Below are 23,214 nucleotides of genomic sequence, written 5' to 3'. Positions count from 1 at the left end.
TGTAAAAAAAAAAAAAAAAAAAAGGATGTGAAATAAAATTTCAAAATGAATTGGAAGTGGTGCTGCCACTGCCTATTGACTGGCAAAAGAAAATCTGTTCAGATTTTATGATAAGCTGTATTTGCCATTCTGATTCCCAATTGAATTAAGTTTTATATTGTATGTTCTCACAAACATTAAGACATAATGGTAGAACCCATTAAGAAGATGCTGGGTGTGGGAGATTGGATATTCCAGTGCCATCTAAAGTTAAAAGATTGAGTTGATGATAGTGAAAGGTGGTTAATTAAATATTCTCAGCCTTAATTTAGACTAGTTAATTTAGAAATTACATTAAGAAAGACTAATACAGAAACAAATTGGGAGAAAAATACAGACAAACAAAGTGTTCTATGGTATTTTGTAGCTTTCCGGACACCGTAGTCCATGATTTCCGTGTCACGTCTGATTGACAGTTTCCTTGACGAATGAAAACCCTGCATTTGGTTCGTTGGCGTCCATGGTAGGTTGAGCAGTAGTTTATATCGTTACTAGGCAGCGCTAACGGAGCCTAGCGATTTTATATTTTACCGGTTTACGCAGAGATCTGTGGCTTTTTAAACAATAAAAACTGATCAAAAGTTGTCCATAAATAAATACATAAATTGCCGCCCTGGCTTCCTCAAGGTAAATTGACCGTTTTCGCTAATACAAGAAGATGTAGCTAAACTATTCGCAATAAGTCGTACTAGAATTAATACATCTTTTCTGTTTTGTGTAAGCGAACTCCGAGAAAAACTGGGAAAGAAAAGGCGGAATTTGCAGGAAACGCTGGGACGAAACAAAAAAGATGACCTCCAGGTACAGTTATATAATATTCATTATTTCCACAAAAACATTAACATCAAGACTGGAAGTAAACCGGTTTAACTCAATCCCGCAATCTTGAACAAGTCTTAACATGACGTGGGGGAGTCAGGCTTCTTTATAAGACACAACCAAGAACTTCCCTTAAGTCTTATCTAAACTGTTCTCTGCAGGCTTTGGTGTCGGGCGTGAAGAAGAAGCACACTGCCATGATGATGAAGGTTGATATTAGCCCACTGACTTTATTGCTATCCTGTGTGTGTAATGCTGACTTTTCCCCGGCTCTCGTGTGAAATAGCTGCATGGATGATGAAGTTCCTCTCTTCTTCTTCTCGTGTTTCTTCAGGACGCTGAAGACAGCGAGGAAGACTCAGGAGAGACTCTGAAACGCGCACTGAGGGCTCAGAGGCAGAGGCGGAGGAGAAAAGTGCATCCTTTGTGGCTTTTTTCAGTCGACCATCAGTCATTCCTGTTTGATACAAAATTAATGGCTCCTCTGTTTGTTTGTTTTATTAGCTGATTGAGGAATCTTCAGTCAAAGAGTCTCAACATGATGATGAAGGTGCAGAGGAGGTTTCTGCTGTTCAGCACCTAAGTGTAAGCGAGGAACCAGCTGAGAGGACGGTGGTTTCAAGGCCTCCATCTGGTTCTCTCAGAGGTTTGTGGCTTTTTCTAAGTCGAGCAACTTCTTTAATAACATTTTGTGGAGGATCGGAGTACTTATATGTACGCTGACACGCGTCTTGGCTTGCATTTCAACTTAAGTTTAGAGACACCTTCTCTAATGCACCAAATACAAAAGATGTGCATGTTGTTGCACATTTATCTTTGCACGAGATGAAGTGGATTTACGCACATATTTGCTGAATCATAAATAGTCACTTGAATGTTTTTGTTATGATTGTATTTCAGGGTGCAGAGGAGGTTAATAGCCCCCTTTCAGAGAGCATTCTTGCCAACGTAGGGTGGGATCATCACAAAATCTTTTTGGTTTTGTCTCCATCTAAACAGACAAAAAAAATGTTAAAAACAGTTTAAACATCTTAGCTTTTTATTTGATTTGATTTGAAATGGTTTATTTCAAGCAATCAAAGCAAAAATAATGCACAAAAAATACATTCAACAATTATACATTCATACAAAGACGTATGAAAGCAATTGTTAAAGCAACTGTTTTAATCCTAAAGATTCCTGTTGCATTGATATGAGTACATGTGAGAAATTAGTGTGGTTTTTGAGTCTAGAGCTGCCAGGCAAAAGGTCTAGGAGACCAAAGAGGAAGTTTATGGATGCAGTAAGACATGAAGGTGGCTGCTGTTAAAGCAGAGGATTCAGAAAACAGGGCTAGATGGAGGAAAGCGATTCACTGTGGCGACCCATGAAGGGAAAAGCCGAAAAGAAAAGGAGGATCTGTGGCTGCACGGTGCCTCACAGCAAGAAGGCCCCTGGTTCAAGTCCCGGTTGCTTCCTGAAACAGAACATGGAGTTTGCATGTTCTCCCCGTGAATGCGTGGGTTTTCTGCGGGGAATCCGGCTTCCTCCCACCATCCAAAAACATGCTACATAGGTTAACTGGTCACTCCAAATCGTCCCTCGGTGTGAATGTGAGAGTGCATGTGTATGTGATTGTGCCCCTGCTGGAAACTTGTCCAGGTTGTCCCCTGCCTTCGCCCACAAGTGGCTGGGATAGGCTCCAGCAGCCCCTTGACCCCAAAAGGGATGTTAACAGCTTAGTAGATGAATTAATGAAAAGGATAGCATGATGGGACGTCAGGTGTAAAAACACATTGTTTTACATGGTCTTTTCTATTTCAGGCCACTCTTTGAAACCTCTGCATGTCTCCAGCTCTCAAAAGTTAGACAGTTTTGTGACACGACACTTGGAGGAGAAACTCAGGGCAGCGAGGGTAAACACAAACGCAAATTTTTTAATTATGTCCAGAACGAGTTTACCTGTAGGATGCGTTGTTGAAACAACATATACGGATGTTGCAATTTCAGTTTAAGGTAGAGAATCTTCAGCAGGAGGAGGAGGTCTCTGCAGATCCAACCAGCCGTCTCCAGAGCCTCAGAGGCAAAGACAGGTTAACACGCTTTGACCGAGAGGTGAGCAACTCCTTTAGCCTGAAATGTCTGAACATATTCCCACGGTAAAGGTTAACCACTGATATTTTACAGACCGATTCTGTCAAAGCAGAAGAAGAGGATGTTCCTGCATCTTTGAGCACCAGGGTGAAGTTCAAAGAGGCTGCAAAAAGAGTAAGTCTTATGCTTTGGGATCAAAAAAATCCTTTATTGTTCTAACCGTTTCATCAACTGTGTGTTTGTCTCCAGGTAGGGCAGGGCCTCCCAACTGCACAGGAGGCTTATGATTTCTTTACGTTTGATTTTGAGTCCGAACCAGCGGAGGAGACAGAGGAACTTAGCTGGAAAAACCGTAAACAGAAAGAAGCGACTGATGAGCACAGAGATAAGGATGAAGGGGAGGAACTGGAGGAAGATGATAAAGAAGATAGTCAGGATCACAATGAACGTCAGGTAACACTCAGCCAGGGAGGGTTGGTGAGTGTGGATCCATTGTTTTGTGTTTGATAACACAGATTTAATGACGCAGAGTGAAGAAACTCGGCTCGTTCCTCACGAAGAGGATTTATTCATCGTTGATCAGTCGCCACGGGATTTCCTGGAGACGGCGAAGGCGGAATATGTTGGGATCCGAAAGCGAGCTGAGCAGAACAGAGAGCTCCTGTTTACACCGAGCCTTCGAAAAGGTACGAAAACCCAGCATCAGATCATCTGATCCTCATCCAGGACTTTAATGTCCCTCTGATCTAAGCAGCTTCCTTTTGGTACAGCTCCAACTTCTGTGAAACTTCCTGAGAAAGTAAAGCCTCGCTATATTGAGGATGAGGGCCTCTATGTGGGGAAAAGGCCCTCTGTGTCCCTCACCAATGAGACCATCCTCGAGAACCGTCTGTTAAAAATGGAGGAGGTATGATCCGCTTCATTTGGGGATTACCCAGACACGTTGCTGCTTGAAGGTTTTCTGTTTAATCCTGATAAGGGGCTGAAGTGGTTTGGTGACGACGGCAGGATTTTGGCTTTGCCTGACCCTATAAAGGAATCATCCACAAGACCTCCTGTCTTCAGCATGGAGGGGGACCTGCACCCTGCCATACAGACGGTGTTTTGGAAGGTCAGCGATGCACTCACTAAACACTTCATGCACTCATGGGGCAACACCCAGGTAACGTTTTCTTTAACCTGTTTGGAAATAAGCAGTTTGGTGTTTGGTACTAAAGAGCTGGAAGTCATCAGACGGCACAGGGGAGGTCAGCACATCTGTGATGCGTTTTCACTATGACAGCATCTCACTGCAATGGTTATAAAAACACAGTGGTATTTAAGAGAAGCTGGCATTTAAGATGTCATTTATGCTTTCAAACAGCATCAACTCTCTGCATGAAGATACAAACCTATTGTTGACCCATTTTTTAAAAAGTTCTCTAAGCTTTAAGATAAATTTCCCAAATTCCTTTTTTTTTATTCAGTTCATAAGAATAAACTATAAAGTTCAGTATGTGATTCACTTCTGTCTAATTTAATGTATTTCTTACTTAAAAGTGATAAAGTGTAATAAAATGTAGATACATTTGTTGTTTATTGATAATTTACAGATCTTCTAATTCAACAGATGTGCAAACAACTAACATTAACACATGAAGAAAAAGACATTCCTAAAGCATTCAGGAAATCAAACATGACAAGATAAACCGATCAAAAATCTCTGAGCTTCTTGCTGCACAAACAGACCCCTGAATGACCTCTGACCTGGTTCCTTCACCATCCAGTGAGGTAGTCATTCATCCCACAAAAGTCCAACAATGGATGATGAAATGAGAACTTCAAGTCTAAAGACATTCAGATGCTTTTGAATAAGAGATTCATATTTTTTTGTCTAGAGACTTTGCTTTGAACTACAGACTGATCGTCCAGTAGCCTTTAAATCTGTTTTTTACTCATCAAAATGTTAGTGTGAGCCATAAATTCTTATTTTAATCTTCAGAAAAATTCGATACTGCTTTGTATTCGTTATATTATTATGTTTAGACGAATTATGATTTATATTTCTTTAATTTGTTTGCGTGAATAGAAACAGAAATCTAAAGAGAAAGTAGCATTTTCTCAAAATGTGAAATTTTGTTTGACTTTTGTCAGAAGCTTGTGTGACTTCCTTTCAAAATAAAAGACGCCCAGTGCCAAACAGGATCATCCTGGTGCAGCAAAAGTGAGGTTTTCAACAAACGCAGGGAAAAAATGACCTTTGCCCTTTTTATTTCTTAGGTCTACTCAGTTGTGTCATCATCCTTTTTCTTACTAACTATTGCTGTTAACCTGAACATAAACATGATTTCATTGGTTTATGATCCAGTAGAAAAAGTATTTTAAAAAATATGCAAATATATTAGCGACTCCCCTCTGGATAGCTACTAACAATTGTACAGCATAAGATCATATTTTCTTTAAATTCCTAAAATAAACCGAACATTTCGAAATGATCTGACGTTTTTACGGAAGGTTAGGTTAGTTTTGGAAATCTGTGCATTCTGGAGGAAACGTAGAGCCAATAAGGCGGCTTAATGCTAGCAGGGACGCAAACAACTTTTCATAGTTTATCCCACGTCTAGGAGCACCTCAGTCTGACATTTATAAACTTAACCAACCGAAATTATATCAATGCTCATTTAATGATCCTTACTTTTAAAAACTACAATAATTTTATTTTACTCACAGTGGAGGGGTAAAAGAGCCACATGTGGCTCTGGAGCCTCAGGTTGCCAATCCATGGTCTAAGCAAAACCCCAAAAAATATTACAAAAAAGTCTTTATATGTGGGGGTGTGCAATGATAAACAGATCTGTGAAAATAGCTTGATATGTAAGGCAAGGCAAGGCAAGTTTATTTGTATAGCACAATTCATACATAAAGTAATTCAAGGTGCTTCACAAAACAGAAAAATGCAATAAAATCACAATACATCATAGAAATAATCAACATAAAATTTACTTTAAAAGAAAAGAAGAAAAAAAAAAAATTTGAAAACTGATTTAAAAATAAAGGAAGGAAAGGAAAGAAAAGTGCAGATAGGACCTTTCAGTCATATACACGGCTAAACAGAAATGTTTTAAGTCTAGATTTGAACATGAACACAGAAGAGGCCTGTCTTACGACTTCAGGGAGGCTGTTCCAGATTTTAGCTGCAGAATATTGAAACGCTGATTCCCCTTGTTTAGTTCTGACTCTGGGAATCAACAGGAGGCCGGCCCCTGAGGTCCTCAGAGTACGAGATGGTTCATATGGCACTAACATGTCAGAGATGTACTTTGGAACCACGGTCCCATTCATCCCACGACCAATCTGCAGTGAAATGTTTGGGATGGTTCTTTTCTTTTGAAGGACAGAAGCAGATGTTCTCTGCGCTCCTTAAAGAATATAGAGTCCTCGCTCTTGTGCTGATGCTTGTTCATGTCAAATCTCTGGCATGCATGACTTCACGGCACTCTCTGAGGAAAAGATGAACGATGCCAACTATTTCATGCCTGACTGAAGCTGGGCCACGCTCCCCTGTGCGCATGCGGTATCTAATCCTCGTTTTGAGGTCACAGTTACAGACTTTGAAATTCCTTCAACCAGGCACAGAAGTCCAAGTATGCTGCAGACCCCGAGGGAGATTATCAGCTTGATGTGGAAGTTTTTGGCTTGATCTTCTCCCATCACCCACTCTTCAGTCGAGAACATGTCCTAGCATCCCGACTATGTCAGCTGTATCAACAGTACCTCACTAGGCAGCAGAATAATCTCACCAGGCATCTTACTGACAAGGTAAACTGCTCGTGACATTCTCACAAGGTCAGTCAGCCGCCGCTCCTCTGTTCTAAGAATTTTTCTTGTTTTTGTTTGCTCTCCATTCTAGTTGAATGGCTTAAGGAATGCCCTTGGAAATATGATGAAGATCCACAGAGAGGAAAGCCTCACCCAGAGTCTCCAGCAGAGAATATCCGAGTACAGTCTGGAAGTCAGGTGAGTTCTCCCCGCACTCCGTCCAGAAACACCTGCCGTTGTGTCGGCAGCCTCACAAACTGTTTGCTGCCTGAACACTGCAGGAACACTCGGCAGCTGCGAGACTCCGAGCAAGAGAAAGACAGGACTTTGCTGAAGGCCCTCATTAAAGTGTGGAAGGAGATCAAGGCCCTGAGAGAGTTTCAGAAGTTCACCAACACGCCTTATAAACTCCTCCTCAGAAAGTACGTAGAAGCTACATCCAGAGAAACCTACCACGGAGGTCAACATTTATCTCATTTTCCATCTTAACTTGATCGTGAAGATGGATCACAGACACTTTTGTATCAAACCTTCTCTGGACTGGATGAGATCTGAACACTGACAGAGTCTTCACATTTTATATCCATTTCATAAATCTGATGTGTTTTAGAGAGAATGGGGATCGAGCATCAGATCAGCAAGAATATGAAGAGGAGATCTTAGCAGAAGTGATGGAACTGGAGGCAGAGAAGGAGGAGGACTATCAGAAGAGCCTGGCGGAGTACAGAAAACAGCTGGAGGAGTGGAAGCTCTGGAGGAGGAAGAAGGTCCACAGCCATACTGCTATTAGCAAGCATAAAAACAAATGCGTAGCGTCTGTTCTTAAGGCAGTCAAGGCGTTGTTCTTGCAGTGCATTCTCTTATTCCCTGTTTGCAGAAAGCAAAAAGAAAAAAGAAGAAGAAGAAAAAGAAGCAGGGCGACACCACAGAGGAAGAGGATGAAGAGCAGGAAGGGAGTGAACTGGAAGGTCCCTCTGAAGACGGCCCTCCAAAACCACAGCCTCCAGAAAGACCAGACTTTGATGCAATCGAGCAGCAAGTAAGAGAAAAAGCAGCGAAGATCCGGAGGAAACCAGGAGAGGCCATTCTGATCCCCGTGCTGTCTGCATCCGGAAACATCACCGACAGTGAACTCTGCCCCAGGTGCACTTTTTCATTCTTTTTTAGGATCACCTGTTCTGTGTTTGGACAACAGTGTAATGACTGAACTTCTTGCACAGCTAGCGTTTTTGACTCTTTTCTCTTATGACCCTAAAAATCTCATCTTGTGCATTTAGGGTCGAACTCGCCCGGAGACAAGAAGTTCTCAGACACTCCCTCTTCGTCAAGATTCTGTGCAACGGCAAAAAGGTTTCCAGAACAGACGGCCGTCCGCTCGGCACCGACTTCAGGGTGCACTTTGGTCAAATTTTCAACCTGAAGATAATGAACTGTCCCCAGAGCATTAACCTACAGGTAGGGGGAGCTGCTGCACGTTTGTTTGATGGCAGGGCTGCAGTCTTGTGAGGTTTAACGTTCCCTGCCTGCGTTTGTGTCGGGGTCTTCTGTGCTGAGTAGGTCTTTGAGGACACCGGATCTTCCTGTTCCCTCCTAGCTCAGGTCTTTGTCCCGGTGCCTGAGCCCTCAGTCGTGACGGGCAGCGCTTCCTTGGAAGACTTTGAGTTCAGCAGCGACCAACGAGTGATGTTTGACCACGAAGGAGTTGGAAGTGGTAAATGTCCTCACTCTGGGATTCTTTTTTTAGTGAATATTTTTGATTGAAAGTCACGTCCACCTGTCTTTTTTTCCCATTGGCTTGCTCTCTCAGACGTGCCGCTCTCCTTTGAGGCCGACGGCAGCAACAAAGTGTTGCTGTTGACCTCTGGGAAGCTGACGTGCTGCGTGTCTTGGGGGATCGGGGACGACGATGTGCCACTTGCTCCCTCTGCTTCGCAGCACCCTGGAGTTAGGCACAGGTATTTCTTTTCCAACACATCTCACTTCTCACTTGCATGCTGGAAGCCTGTAGTTGGAGCTTCACCTACAGCAGTGTTGACGGGGGGCTCATCTCTGTGTTGTAGCGGCTTGGGTCACGTGGATGCTGTGACGAGCATCGGAGCATCGGGACTGTATGACATGAAAAGAATAGGCGAGTGGGCCAAACAGTCCCGGCTGGACCCAAACGACCCAAAAAACGCCTCCATCATGCAGCTCCTGAAAGTGAGTTTCAAAGCATTTTTGCTGCTGTTGTTTTAGAAAACGATCACTAAAATAGTTTTCTTTTTTTTCTCTCAGGTAGCCGTCAGTGGAGAAGTAACAGCTCCGGAGTACTTCCGCCTGGAACATCTTCAGGAGGAGTTTAATTTTGTAACTGATGAAGAGCTGGACAAATCCAGAAGGTTCCGCCTGCTCAGGCTGAGGAACCAGGGGGTCAAAGAGTTTCGTAACTACAAATTTATCCCTGCTCTCGAGAATGAGATCTCAGATAAGGTGTTCCAGGTCAGGACTCAAAAAAAGTGCAGTACTTAAGATCACTGCGGAATGCATTTGCTTGCAACAAACTCTGTCTTTTATTTGGTTGAATATTTTTTCAGGAATATGAAAGACGATTAAAAGATGGAGAGACAGTCGACACCCGAGAACACTTGGATTCGCATCGAGCTTTGGTGGCCAAATACCTGCAGAAGGTGAGCATCAGTCCCCAGTATCATTTATACCTTTTATGCCAGGGCAGCACCTTCACGTTGTCCGTTCCCCACAGATCCAAGAATCCATCACGAATCGGTTGCTTCTTGCCAGACATCGCTTCATCCTGTCTGATTTAGTGGTTGAAGACGAGATACCGAGCATCGGGTAAATATATTCAGGCTCAAAAAAAGACATCTGTCCGTGACAGCAGACTGTGTTTCCTGTTTGTTTGTTTGTTACACGACAGTCACAAAATGCTGCTGTTTTCTTCGTTCTGAGTGATCACCCCTGCATGAACTTCACTTATTTTTCTTGTCGGAAAGAAGCAAAAAGCCTAAACTTCCAGCTCAACTTAAGACAGAGAGGTTAGATAGCTGGGAAAACCTTGAGCATCCATGTCAGCACGTCAGGGAGAAATTCAGGGCCGACATGAATCACAGGCTGAAGTAAGTAAGTCGCTGAGTTTGGTGTTGCTTTAATTGAATGACGTCCGTTCCAACAGCGAGTACTCCATCCTCTGAAAGTAGACAACAATGTGTCTATGAGTGGGTTTCTCCACACAGAGACGTATAGAAAAACATCAATGAACTGTGGTATTTATTTCTGATTTGTTACCCATAAAAACAGCATTTCTTTTCCTCTTAATTATCAAAAATAATAATATTTTTTTCTCATGTCTTCTGCTGTTCCACAGTGGTGCAGGTTCTGGGTATGTCTTTAGTCCCCCACCACCCCATCCCTCTGTGTTTCTAGCATAAACACCCAGTGCTGTAGTGCCAATAGTGGCATTTTCTCAGTGATCTGTGGGACTGTTAGTACAAAATCTACAGGAAGGGTTTCATTTGTCTGCTCAAACAACCAACCAGGAAGTCATAGAGGAGATTTTAAACAGTCCCCTGCTAGAAAAAAGCTTCAAAGCTAAAAATAAACAACCCCAAAAACAAGCCCCACTAAAATGCAGCAACCAAACTTCAACTAAGCATATGATCTGTCCTAAAACATCTATGAGATTGTAGTGAACTGATTTTAATAATATTTATGCCAGCAGACAACAGTAATATGTGAATGAGAGCAGATAAAAGGCTTTTTGTACAGCAGTTCTGCACTTTTATAAAGGTTAGCTCATGCAGTTTATTCTGTGGCTGATAAAGCGCGAATAACTGGAGATAGTGAGTACTGTTAGTGTTTCCCCACATTGTGATGTGCATTTATGGAATACGTAAGAAATGTGCTGTGTGTGTTCTCCTCATGACCCGTTTGTGCCCTCAACCAGGATTCTGGGAATCAACCTGTTCAGGCTGGCTGAACCCAAGAGGCCGCTGAAGCCTCAAAGGAAGGAAAGAAAGAAGGTGACGGCACAGAATTTGTCCGACGGAGACGTCAAACTGCTTGTCAACATCATCCGAGCCTACGACATCCCCGTCCGCAGACCTCAGGGCGAGTGAGTGCTGCCAAAGTAGACGAGCAGAAAAGCATAAATAGAACCTGACGCTTGTTTCCTCTGATTTGATTTCTTTTAGGAATGCTGGACAGTCCTCTCAGCCTGCCATCCACGGCAGCGACTGGTACCTCCACCAGGTAAAGCCACCTCAGCTGAAACTGCTCCGACAGCATGATCCGTAACGCACGCGTCTTTCTGTCAATTGCAGGTTCAGGTGAGGCCATTCGTGGAGGTTTCCTTCCAGCGCACAGTCCTGCAGACAACCACAGCCGACGGACCCAACCCCAGCTGGAACGAAGAGCTGCAGCTTCCGTTCAGGTGCTGGCCTTCGTCACTGCGTCAGCACAACAACAGCTTTTGGAATGAAAGCACGCAATAGAAAGTGGGAGCATGCCGTAAACACTGTGGTTTGACTCCTCAGCGCTCCAAACTGTGACTACAGCACATCCACCTTGCAGTCGGTCAAAGATGACGTTTTCATTAACATATTTGATGAAATGGTGCACGAAACCGGGGTGGTGAGTAGAAATGTCAGGTTTCCCTTCTTAAATTCTCGTGCAAATCTGTTCTTTGAAATGCATTTTTTCTGCAGAACGACAAAGAGAGGGGGCCGTCGATTCACACTCAGGTGGAGAAGCACTGGTTAGGCTCCGTCAGGATTCCTTTCAGCACTATTTACTCTCAGTCCAGGGTGAGATTTTGCACCAACGGGTTCTGTTTTTCCTCCTGTGAAAACAAGCTGCGGCTGACTTTTCCCTTTTCCCTCCATATGTGGCAGATCGACGGAACGTTTAAGGTGAACACCCCAGCGGTGCTGCTGGGTTACAGCAAGGAACGCAGTCACAGCGCCAACAGTGGCTACGATTTCTCGCGGAGTGTGAGCGAAGGTGCGTTCATCACACTCTTCATCACCATCGAGCCTCAGCTGGTGCCCGGAGAGTCCATTAGGGAGAAGGTACGTCATTCCCGGGAGTCCAGAACGGATTGTGTTTTGAGTTCCCAGTCTACATCAGCCTCCCTGTTCAATCACAGTATGCTGGTGTCTTTTTTGTTTGTTTGTTTGTTTTTTTGTTGAGGAATTTATCCATGTGGTTTTCTTGGTTTTTGCTTTGGGTTTGGCTCTCCTGCACACACTAGATAAAGGATCTGAAGGTAACATCACTCAGTTCCTGGTAGCACTGTCCTTCCACTGCTCTGCAGTCACGTTCCTCCCTTTGCTGCAGTTTGACAGTCAGGAGCAGGAGCGCTTACTGCAGGCAGCCGAGAAGTTTGAGAGGAAAGCAGCCGAGCGTCACCCGGACCGCCCCTGCATCACCACGGTCATCGACCTGAATGGAAAGACGGTCTTCGTCACGCGTTACATTCGACCGCTCAACCCCCCGCAGGAGTTCCTGGATGCTTTCCCGAATAACCCCCAGGAAGCCACAGTGGGTGTGATCTTTACCACATGTGGGGTGATATCAGCATGTTGCTGAGCGTTGGGGTGTCTCCACAGACGCTGGTGGCCCGGTTTGTGTCCCTCATCCCTTCTCTGCCAGACCAAGTTTCTTTTTCTGGCGTCTGTGACCTGTGGACCACCTGCAATGTGAGCAAAGCTCTTTATTTACAGGTGAAAGAAAGCTGAGGGAAAACTGTCTTTAAGCACATCTTTTTATTTTTTAGCAATTCTTCACTCTTCTAGCAGGAGACGAGGAAGAACACGCTGTGTTGCTGTGCAACTACTTCCTGTCTTTGGGAAAGAAAGCCTGGCTAGTAATAGGCACAGCCATACCAGAGGTCTCTGACATTTACTCAATTACGACAAAATCCTTTGTGACTCATTACACGAGGGCGTGGAAGGTTCCTTCCTGACGTGTTGATTGTTCTCAGGGACCCACGGCGTACGTCCTGACCCACGAACAGAGCCGCTACCTCATCTGGAATCCCAGCAGCGGTCAGTTCTATGGACAATACGACACCTTCTGTCCGCTGCAAGCGGTCGGTTGCCTGGTCGATGCTGACAACGTGAGTGAAGGAGGAGCCGCTGGGTGTCAGTTCCTTTTATCCACTCAAACTGTTTTAACGTCTGTGGTTTGCTGCTCAGGTTTGGTTCAATATTCAAGAATATGCTTCCCCTATGAGGATGAGTTTCGATGTCTCAAAAAGGAAGCTTTGGAAACCCTTTTTCTCTGGGTCCTTTCCTCACCCCGGGTTGTCCAGCGTACAGGTGTGTGTCAAGTAATTTTTTTTGGAAACAAACTTCTTTTGTTTCATTTTGATTGCATTTGCCTCGCAGCCGGAGGAGCTGGTGTATAGCCACACAGACGCAGCAGCTGCAGCCGAACTTCAGGACAGGTGAGTCACAGCAGCTCGCTCTGCGTCACCCTGTCCACAACTACAGCCTACCTGAAGTGTTTATCCACCCACCTGCTAGAATTGAGAAAATTTTGAAGGAGAAGATTATGGAGTGGCGCCCTCGACACCCAACACGCTGGAACCGCTACTGCAACACCACCTTGAAGCAGTTCCTGCCCAAGCTGGAGCAGAGCAGAGGGCAGGATGTGGCTGAGGGCCACCGCCACGAGCTGCAAAGGCTGCTGGGAGAGTACAGGGTCTGAGTCACTGCTGCACAGACAAGAACTCAAGAGAACAGAGCGGTTACCACTAAAATGGAGCACTAACAGGCGCGTTTTCTTTCCAGATCTCAGGATTCCCTCTGCACATGCCCTTCTCTGACATCCGGCCCCTCATAGAGGCCGTGCACAGCACCGGCGTCCACAACATTCAAGGATCCAACGTTGAGTTTGCCCTGGCCGTGTACGTGCACCCTTATCCCAACAACGTTCTGTCCGTGTGGGTCTACTTGGCGTCACTCGTGCGCACATGACAGCTAAGAGGATCTCATCCGCCTTTGAAGACACAAGGATTTTCTTTCATTTAAACAGAACATTGTTCAAATCCTGTTTTTACCTGTATGTTTTATATATAAATCCCAATGTAAATCTATTTTTACTTGATCTGTTTTTAATTTTAGCTTTAGTTGATCCCCTTTAAAAAACAAAAAAATAGGGAAGCAAAATGAGAGAAAATAATCTTTTTGAGACTTGACCTTGATACAAAAACATAAGAGACAAAGGCTGGCACACACTAAGGTACAATAGCTTTTTATATTGTACTGTTGCGTGAGCTCCATTTACAGACAAACGTGCCGGCACAAGAACAAAAATCATCAAAACGGAACAACTGCGGAGTGGAAATCTTTAATTTTAAGTTTCATGCAAAACTTCAGAACAAAAGAAAAAAAACGACAGCTGCATAACGATAAAGCAGAAGCGCTCATCCACCGTAAGATGAAAGTTCCCCCTGTATGTCATCATCGAGAGGGTTGGGCCTCCATCGGAGCGTTTTATTCCCCTTTGGAGTGCACGGAAAAGCAAAAGTTGGAAAAATGGAAAGTTCCTCTTTTGTAAATAAAGCAATTTACGGAGGACAAGTCACTGAACAAAGATCAGCTCATCGTCGGCACTATTTGGGAACATTATCTATTGAAAGTATCACCTTGACCTTAAATACCCCGATCAGTCAAATAGGCATTTTGGGGCGTCGCTCTGATCCTATAGTCAGGGGAACTACGCTGATTAAAGAAGTAAAGCAGGTTCATGTAAAAGGCTAGTTTTTGTGACACAAACAGTGGTTCAACTACAGGAAACACTCGCTGTGTTCAGGTTTTTTTTTTTTTCCAAAGACACTAGAATGTCTTTTTCTACCATCACCCTGTAAGAATCTCCCTCTTTTGGGGATTATTTCCACTTAGCATGTAGACAAACAGAAGGAGCAACATTACAGTTTCATCAAGAAACATTTTGAAGTGACACAAAATACAGCAAATGGTATTCCCAGGATAAAGTGCAAGAGTAAGGAGAAGTGACTTTCTCTGCTTCTTCGTTCTTTTGGAGACCAGCTGGCACGGGTCACTCTCCGGAGCGACAGCAGGCTCTGAAACCACACTGCAGGTTCTGGCAGCCGCTGGCGGTGTCGGCGTGAGGACCTGGAGAGAAAACACGTTGGCGTTGGTCATCTTCACCAGGGAAAAAAAGGAAAATAAAAAACTCGCCTATCACACCAACTATGTTTTTGAAACGGGAAAAACCAGAGTGGCTCCTGGGAGAAATCCTTACCTCATCACAGCAGCAGTGGTTATGTACTCTACAACACAATCTGAGCGTGTGGGGTTAGTTGAAGCTGAACTGCCACCGTCACAGGCCTACTGCCTGCAGCGGAGGAAATAACTATTTGATCCCATGGTGATATTGTAGGTTTGTTCACTTAAAAAGAAGTCTTTTCTCTTATTGGTAGGTTCATTTGAACATTGAGAGATAGAAAATCAATGAATTAACTTTAGACATTTTACTTTTATTTGGGTTTCATCGAGGTAAACAAGTATTTGATCCCTCTAGCCTGGAAAACGTAGTCCTTTTGTGGCAAAACCCTGATTAGTAGCACAGAGGTCAGATGTTTCTTGGAGTTTCTGCACATAGGAGGAATTTTGGTCCACTTTTCTTTGCAAATGACTTCTAAATTATTCAAGTTTGTCTTCTGAGCTTCAGCTCTCTTTCTGGAGACTGGCTGAAGCCACTCCATGACCATTATATGCTTCTTTAGCCGTTCCTTGTATGTTTTGGGTCATGACCCTGTTGGAGAACCCATCCACGAACCATTTAAGCCTCCTGGTGGAGAGAAGCTGGTTGTCACTCAGGATTTGACAGAATATGGCTCCGTCAATCCAGAAACACCCCCAAAGCATTATGTTTCCACCTCCATGCTGAACAACTTTTTTCCCTCCAGACTCATCGGGTTAAGTTGATGCCAAACAGCTGATCACAGCACCTTGTCCCAATCCCTCTCTACTCTAAAACCATGAAGGTGTTCATTGGTAAACATGTGGTGGGTCTGCACATGTGCCTTCTTAAGCAGGGCTACTTTGCCAGCACTGGAAGATGTTAAACCATGGTGGTTTCATGTGGTTTCCATGGTGACTATGGTTCCAGCTGCTTTGAGATCATCAACTAATTCCTGCCGTGTTGTTTTAGGCCGTTCCTTACTGTTGTCATAACTGTGGAAACCCCCCCAGGTGAGACTGTGTCTGGAGCCTCAAACCTACAGGTGGATTGATGGTCATGTTCTTGTGTTTTGGCACAATTACACAAACGGATGTCACCTTAACCTCCAGCTTCATGCCAATGGTTTTGTAGTCCATTCTGGTCTGCTTAAAATCAACTGAAAGCTCTTTAATCTTTCCCATGTTGGAGAGTTTGGAGTCTGACTGATTCTATGGACAGGTGTCTTTTCTACAGGTGATTATTTCAAACAGGTGCCTTCAATTCAGGTGACAGGTTGATCAGGATAGTCTAACTGGTCTGTGTGAACCAGAACTCTTAATGGTTACTAGGGGATCAAATACCCATTTCCTTTACTGAATCTATAAGCAGCTTCATCAAGAACTAAACATCAACAACAAGCATGACTTTGTGTCAGGGTGAAGATGAGCTGCTAGCAGCTTCGCTTGTGTTACCGTTAATGTTGTCGCAGTAATAGAAGTGCTCATCATTGAGGGATGGGCAGGCTGAGACCAGCTCCTGCAGCCCCACCTCAGTGATGGAGAGACAACCAGACAAGTTGAGATGCTCCATGACGGGAAGCCCTCCATGCTGGGACAAAGTCCTGAAACACAGATGGAGGGGGAGGTGAGTGGTGCTACTCCAGACTTAGCCTTATCAGGACGCTGTTTCCCATAGCAACTGCTATGGAGAGTATAACGGCTCTCATTGGTCAATGAGGCCATTGATTTCTGATAACTGATCCCTCATTGGGGATTAAATCTTTGCATAATAATGCTGGTTTCTCCACCTTAGTTAACACCTCAGGTGTTGAAATAGAAGCGTTTTTTACTGTGTTAGTGAGTCTTTGTGTAAAGAAATAGAGGATAACTACCTCAAGCCCAGGTCGGTGATTTGGTAACATCCAGAGAGACTGAGAAATTTCAGCGCCCGTTTAGCGGGTGAGCAGTCAGTCCTGTTTTCAGGCTGCAGACACTGCAGTCCTCCCAGTGGAGGGCATTTAGTCCGAGATCCTGCAGTGGCGTTCCTGCCGCAGCCCGACACGCTTTCGCGCACTGTAAACGTCCTGAGGGCGATGTCACCTGAGCAGCAGGTGGAGTGACCGCAGAATATTTCCCCCGACATGGCGTACTGCTGATGCAAATATGAGGCGTCCGACCCCATCCGGTGGCCTTGCCTTCTGCTCGTCCTGCAACAGCAAGAGCCGCCCATCAGCTGCGTCTCTACGAAGCTTTCAGGGAGGGGCATCCCGCCCCGCCGGCTCCACGCTGCAGCGTCCTCAATATCGGCCAGGTCGGAGGTCTCCACAACCCACACCGGCGTTGGGATGCAGGGCCCCCCCCAGCGCCGAGTCCCGTACTTGAAAACGATGGCCTGCTTCTTTCGCTCCAACGCGTGCAGGTTTCGCTCATCGATGTGCGCGGTGAAACTTTTCAACTGTGAGGTTTTGTCAGAGCAGGAGGAGGAGGAGGAGGGGAGTTCCCCTAACCCGGTAGACAGCTTCTTCAGGGTGAGATCGGTGATCTTCTCGCATCCCGACAAATCCAGGTGCTCCAGAGAACGACAAGCTCCCAGGAATGACCAGCTGGAGAAAAATGAGAACAAAGCTCAGTGTTCTGAGTTCCACGCAGACACAGATCCACATACATGTACGGTATATTTCTAATATCTATCTAATGACATAGTATTGTGAACTATTAGTACATATCGTTGAAAATTCAAAAACTACATCTTCATGAAGAGATAGCTTTGTTGTGTGTAATATTATTTGTGTAGTAATACATAATAATACGGGAACCACGGAGCCGGCAGCAGCTGCAGGGGCAGGACAGCCTAGTCAGACGGTCTCGCTCGCCATCGAAGAGGCACGCGGGGCGACCCGGGCCTCAACTAACACTCCTGTGGGCGAGAGTGGTCCTCTGCCGGGGACTTGACGCGCCGTGGGGCAGAAACAATGTTCTCAGTGTATTTAAACACACGTGTGGAGTGATGCATGTATCAGAGGGTGTTCTATTGGCCTTTCTGCATGTCAATCAAGTCATATACTTCTTGGAGAGGATTTTGATTCGCTAATTTAATTATATACATTTAAATTTGGGGGATTTTTTTATCTATGATGGCGCGTGATCTACCCACATGTCCTTTATCGCAATCGATGTAATGATGACCCCTGAAGAAGTGGTCCGACTGACTGTGATGTCATCCGTAGAAAATGATTTATTTCCAGCTCCAACCAAATGAAGTCAATTCTGTCGCCATTCAATCCACAGAACCAGATTCTAATTTAAAGGAAGTATTTTGTACCTGTCAAACACAGAGTCTGTCACATCAGTTTGAGTCAGATCCAGATGAGTGATGTTGGGGCAGAGGCTGACCATCTGACGGACCTGGAAAAGACATTTAAGCTTTCAGGCTCAGCTTAACATCCATCAAATCTCATGGCAGCAATGCAACTCTGACTGGACAAGCGCCGCATACCATTTTGCTTGAGACTGTTGAACTGTAGGCCAGAATAATGGATTTGACTGACGGACCCACAGCAGGGAGGAGGTTCTGGATGATCCCATTCAGGAGCTTCTTCTCTCTCTGCACCATATTGATAGCAAGCGAGCCCTCTGTGTGACCCGAAACATCTGACGAGAAGAACACTATCTAGTCACTACCTCATGAACACAATAAACTACCACACACTGCAGGTCCATCCACCTTCAACATTGGAACTTTTTTTTCCCCACTCAAACCCGGGGAAAAAACAATAGTCATGATGAAACTATTCACAGCACACACACATGACCCTGGTAACGTTCAGCTCATGCATGTTTGAAGTGATTATTGGCCCTCACCTGACTCGTCAATATCAGCGTCCTCGTCCCACTTCTGATAAGCTCGACCCTCATTCTCTCGACTCCTCACCCACTCTTCATCTGGCTCCTGATCCAGATCCCCAGGAGGGCCATTATAATGATCGCCTGTGTTTTAAAAAAAACTTTAGAAACAAGGATGCCTAAGCATCTACAAGATCATCTTTACCAGGAAAAACAACTACTTGGTTCAAAAAGAAAAGATGAAAACCATGAATTGAGGTTTACCTCGGGCCCAGCGAACAGGGTAAAGGTGCCTCCACAAAGAGCCGGTCTTGGCCAGCTGCCACCACAAACTGCACACCTGACTGCAGCGACACAGATCCTTAGGGCCCAAATAATGGAACAACCTCAGCATTATTTCTGCAGGAAGGTGTGAGATGTTGGTTGACATATTCTGCTTCTTCTCCAGGTCTGAGGATGGAGGGGGGAAAAAAAGAAGAGCATGTGAATGTTTTAAATACCACAATGATAAAATTATCTCAAAATAATCCATGTTCTGTACAAATATTGTTGGTATTTTACAGCAAAAAAAAAAAGGCTTCAAGTATCCTGCTAATTGTGTTTCCTATCACAGACGAACACAACTCCATCCATTCATTCATTTTCTATGTCTGCTTAATCCTGTCATAGGTCACAGGGATGCTGGAGCCTGTCCAGCTATGGTTGGGCTCCACTCTGGACAGTTTATCAGTTCATTAGAGGGCTGAACACAACTAACCCCAAATAAAGCCTTAACTAGTCTCATATTTTGGTAACGGGTCATAATATCTATCTGTTGCTGTTCATTTAAAAAAAAAACTGTTTCTCTGCTGGATTACATAAAAAGCCTTTTTAAAACATGACTGAAGATAAGACAAAAAAAGAAGTGTGTGGCCTTCAACAGACGCTTGACTCATCTTTGTCATGCACTTAACTGGAAACCTGTAACAAGTTTAGTCATTTGGACAAACACTCACCGTAGTCTGTCTTCTCATGATCCGAATATTTAAAGGCTTTCTGCAGCTCCTCAGCCTGCGACCACAGACGGAATCCCTTCAGCACACCGGCAGCACAGTCCCCGTGCTGTTGGCTGTGGTGCTGGGCTATCACCTTTTTCTTGATGTCTTTCAGCTCCTCGTAGGTGAAGTACTCCATGAGCATCGGCTGAAACACCTGCAACACATTTCCGTTAAAACACAGCTTGACGCTGAAAAGGATGAACAGGTGACATTTTTGATTATTGCTTATCCCGCATGATTATCTTGTACCTCCTCCTCTTCCTTCATGTGGGGCAGGAAGTCCTGCGTGAACGCCTCAAGTCTCTCCTTCAGCTGACGAGCATAGTTAAGCTGCTCACATTCATTCTAAAACCACAGAACAGACAGAAATCCCAGATCTTAGATCAGCTGCTCTTGGACAGTCATAAGCAGACGTTTACCACGCTTTAGGTATTTTGCATGATTCTAAAAGTTGCGCAAGGAAAATTTAACTTCTTTGTTTTCCTCGTCTGAGCTGGCTTCCGGCTCACGACTGTACAGCCGGTCAGCTCCAATATTGTAAAGAAAAAACCTGCATAACTATAGTTAAAAGACCACCGGGAACACTTTCAAAATAGACCAAGGATAATCGGGCTGGGTCTCTAATAGAATTTGAACTGTTAGTTTATAACCATCCTAGAGCCCTCAGGTGCAGGTCTGCTGGTGATCCCCAGGGTCAGAACAAAAAGCCATGGCAAGCCCACATTTTCAGCACTGTGGGCCTCACCAGTGAAGCAGCCTGCCTACTGATGCAAGGGCTGCATCCTCTGTGGAGGTTTTTAAGATAAACCTTAAGTAATCTTTTCAGCTTAGCTTTTAAGTTTTACAAGTAAGTTTTACATTTCCACATGTTTTAATACAGATTCATGGACTGTATCTCTGCTGGTTTCTGTATCCTGCGAATGTGTGTTGGGGGCTTTTATTATTATTATCGCACTATTTTTACAATTATTTTTATTGTTTTATTTTTTCTTTGAGGTGTACTGCAACAAGAAAAGTTTAATTGGAATTTATTCTCCCCAATGGTTTGCCACAGGAGCTAGACTTTTAGATGATCAGAGATTGTGAATACGAGTCAAATCTTCCCACACTCAATGTTTTGTGCTTTTTTTTTAAACAGATATTTCAACAATTTACAAATAAGTCTCTGCTGCAAATTAATATCTGTAGAAACTTTCAGACAGGAAGCAGGATCTCACTCCAAACTAAATAAAGAGATATTAGAGAGTTTGGCAGAGCGGATGTTCCAATTTACACAAATTCACGAATCCAAGAAAGCAGCTGAGATTGGAGTTTGCTGGAGGCTTGAGCCAAAACAATAACTTTTTATCTACTGTTCTTCAAAGGCTAAAGTTCGTGTCTGTTCAATAAATTATAATTATCCCAACAAAATGACAGCTCTGATGTTGCTCTAGTATCTTGTTAGTGGTTAGCCTGACAGTTACTCTAATAACAGATTACTACACACTGTGGATCAGCGGGTGCATGCATGCATTTGCTGAAGGGGTTATTTAGTTGCATCGAGTGCATGAAAGAAATGTAGGTTTTTGGCATATTTACCTTGACATTGTGCAGCCCCTTTTCAAACAGGGACAGCATCTCTGACAGTTTGTCATCAGAGTGCACGTTATAAACTGTGCAGCAACGTTGTTGCAGCTGGCCAATGATGTACTCATTCTCAATCTGCTCGTGCATCTTGAACTCCTTGAAGGTCGCGCACAGAGACTTGAGGAAGGAGCGGAAATCATTGTTGTTGGAGAAGTTAGTTTTTGACAGCTGTGGAAGAAAAAACAACAGACTCGAATGAAATAATAAAAACTGTGGAGCCCAAACTTTTTCACATGATTTTACCACAAGGGAGGAGGAACACACTGATGTAGCCACACCAGCTAACGTAAGCGCAGCCGACATCACATAAAGAAGATTATATATATATATCATTGGATGCGAGATAATACAGGCACTAACGCTTAAGGGTGAAAATATGTGTGTCCGATAATTAAAGCATGTGAGGCCGCCCCGTAACAACACGTTGCACAACAAATCCTGCTGCGATTCCGGCTAACAAAACAACTGATAGAAGATCTGCTGGAAATCACTTTGAAACCCGTAAGGATCCAGGATGAACTTATCTAAGTGTAAGCACCACGTAACAATAAACAGAATCGAGGCAGACGTGACACAATCGTGCGACGGGTCACGTAACACAAAGCTAGCAAACAAGCTAGCAGCCGTTCCCTCCTAATTTGACCACAAACCATCAAAATACCCCGTAAAACACTTCTTTTGTTGTTGTTTTTTGTTTTCTAAACGCACCTTCTCGCAGTACAGTCCCACTAGCTGCTTCATCCGCCAGTGTGGGCCGGTAAAAACATCCACCTCTTCTGGAAAGGGAGCCATCTTCACCGGACTGCGTCATCTGCAGCGCCTAGACTCGGTTCGGGGGCGGGCCTGGTGTTGGTCACGTGACCACGAGTCTGCGCAGTATCAGATCTCACACAAACAGCTGTAGATTATTTACGTTTTGAATGTGGGGAAAAAAACAGCGTATACGTGTACGCAAGATGTTGTTTTTAAAGTAATGCTGTGTAGAGATTAATGATGACATTTAAATTTGTTTACTACATTAAATAACGTTCTTTGTATTTAAATTCATATTTTATATTTCGTTAAATTCGTTATTTTTATTATACGTTTACACATGACATATTTAAATTTGTCAGTAGTACATGTGAAATCTAAATTTGTTTTTTTTGTTTATTTCGTTTTCTTTCTAACATACAGGCTAAATAAATATATTTCCATTTGTGTTTTAATAAAGATCATAGTAAAATTGAATTTATGTTGCAGTGCACACCTGTGCTGTTGTGTATCCAGTCAGTATGTCAGAAAAGGTATATTTAATAAATCTCATTTTGATCTGGGATATTAACTGAAAAGCTGAAATTGTTTTGTTGAAAGGTGTTCACTTTATAATTTACACAGGCTGGTCTCATCAGGTCATCTTGCGAAACAAATTAACAAATCCCACTTGAAATGTTCTGTTTTATTAATAGCGTAAAATTTGCTGTCCTGCCACATGATAAATGCTATTTTTTTCCTCATCAAGGTTAAAAAAAAGGCTAAATTACCCCGTGGGATAATATTAAAGTGTCTTTTTAGTTCCCAAGGGAAAAATCCTGTGGCTGTACAGTTAGTATCGCTTTTGTTTTTGTTATTGGCAGGAAGAGAAAAGGCTGCAGACTGTTAAACAGCATAATCAATTATTTCACCATGAATCTGACCCTGCACCACTGTAATTAAATGCTCTTTACAGCTGCATTAACTTGTTTCATATTTTGTTGTGTTTTTTTTAGCAAGCCACTCTTTTAGTACCAGAGGTGTTTATTATAAGGAACACC

General features: G+C 43.8%; 2 protein-coding genes across 6 annotated transcripts; one reads left to right on the top strand and one right to left on the bottom strand.

The window, feature by feature from the left end:
* Positions 1-516: 516 nt before the first annotated feature.
* Positions 517-14,538, top strand: cc2d2a (coiled-coil and C2 domain containing 2A). 5 transcript variants are annotated; one of them, XM_023954506.1, is made up of 40 exons: positions 517-666; positions 762-840; positions 1,020-1,067; positions 1,193-1,273; positions 1,363-1,504; positions 2,662-2,753; positions 2,848-2,952; positions 3,025-3,105; positions 3,181-3,384; positions 3,461-3,617; positions 3,702-3,838; positions 3,911-4,042; positions 6,541-6,729; positions 6,821-6,927; positions 7,011-7,151; positions 7,340-7,496; positions 7,607-7,872; positions 8,007-8,184; positions 8,287-8,440; positions 8,537-8,684; positions 8,790-8,928; positions 9,004-9,207; positions 9,303-9,395; positions 9,470-9,561; positions 9,723-9,842; positions 10,670-10,837; positions 10,917-10,974; positions 11,046-11,155; positions 11,259-11,355; positions 11,430-11,528; positions 11,616-11,792; positions 11,975-11,989; positions 12,061-12,264; positions 12,333-12,422; positions 12,500-12,613; positions 12,707-12,841; positions 12,921-13,043; positions 13,113-13,171; positions 13,251-13,428; positions 13,518-14,538. In XM_023954506.1, the coding sequence occupies exons 3-40, from the start codon at positions 1,056-1,058 to the stop codon at positions 13,701-13,703; spliced, it is 4,944 nt and encodes a 1,647-aa protein (XP_023810274.1). In that variant the 5' UTR covers positions 517-666; positions 762-840; positions 1,020-1,055; the 3' UTR covers positions 13,704-14,538. The 5 variants fall into 5 exon arrangements, with proteins under 5 accessions (XP_023810274.1, XP_020558322.1, XP_023810275.1 ...); XM_020702663.2 differs by having other exon boundaries at positions 9,720-9,842; XM_023954507.1 differs by lacking the exon at positions 11,975-11,989 and having other exon boundaries at positions 9,720-9,842.
* On the bottom strand, positions 14,061-22,264 carry fbxl5 (F-box and leucine rich repeat protein 5). The gene is made up of 11 exons (XM_004068321.4): positions 22,130-22,264; positions 21,374-21,589; positions 20,045-20,140; positions 19,754-19,949; positions 19,023-19,208; positions 18,777-18,902; positions 18,412-18,566; positions 18,238-18,320; positions 16,808-17,518; positions 16,389-16,537; positions 14,061-14,864 (listed from the first exon to the last, which is right to left on the bottom strand). The coding sequence occupies exons 1-11, from the start codon at positions 22,211-22,213 to the stop codon at positions 14,788-14,790; spliced, it is 2,079 nt and encodes a 692-aa protein (XP_004068369.1). The 5' UTR covers positions 22,214-22,264; the 3' UTR covers positions 14,061-14,787.
* Positions 22,265-23,214: the final 950 nt, after the last annotated feature.

Source organism: Oryzias latipes, chromosome 4 (genome assembly GCF_002234675.1).
Source record: "Oryzias latipes chromosome 4, ASM223467v1".
NCBI lineage: Eukaryota > Metazoa > Chordata > Actinopteri > Beloniformes > Adrianichthyidae > Oryzias > Oryzias latipes.
This window is presented reverse-complemented; position numbering and strand designations above follow the sequence as displayed.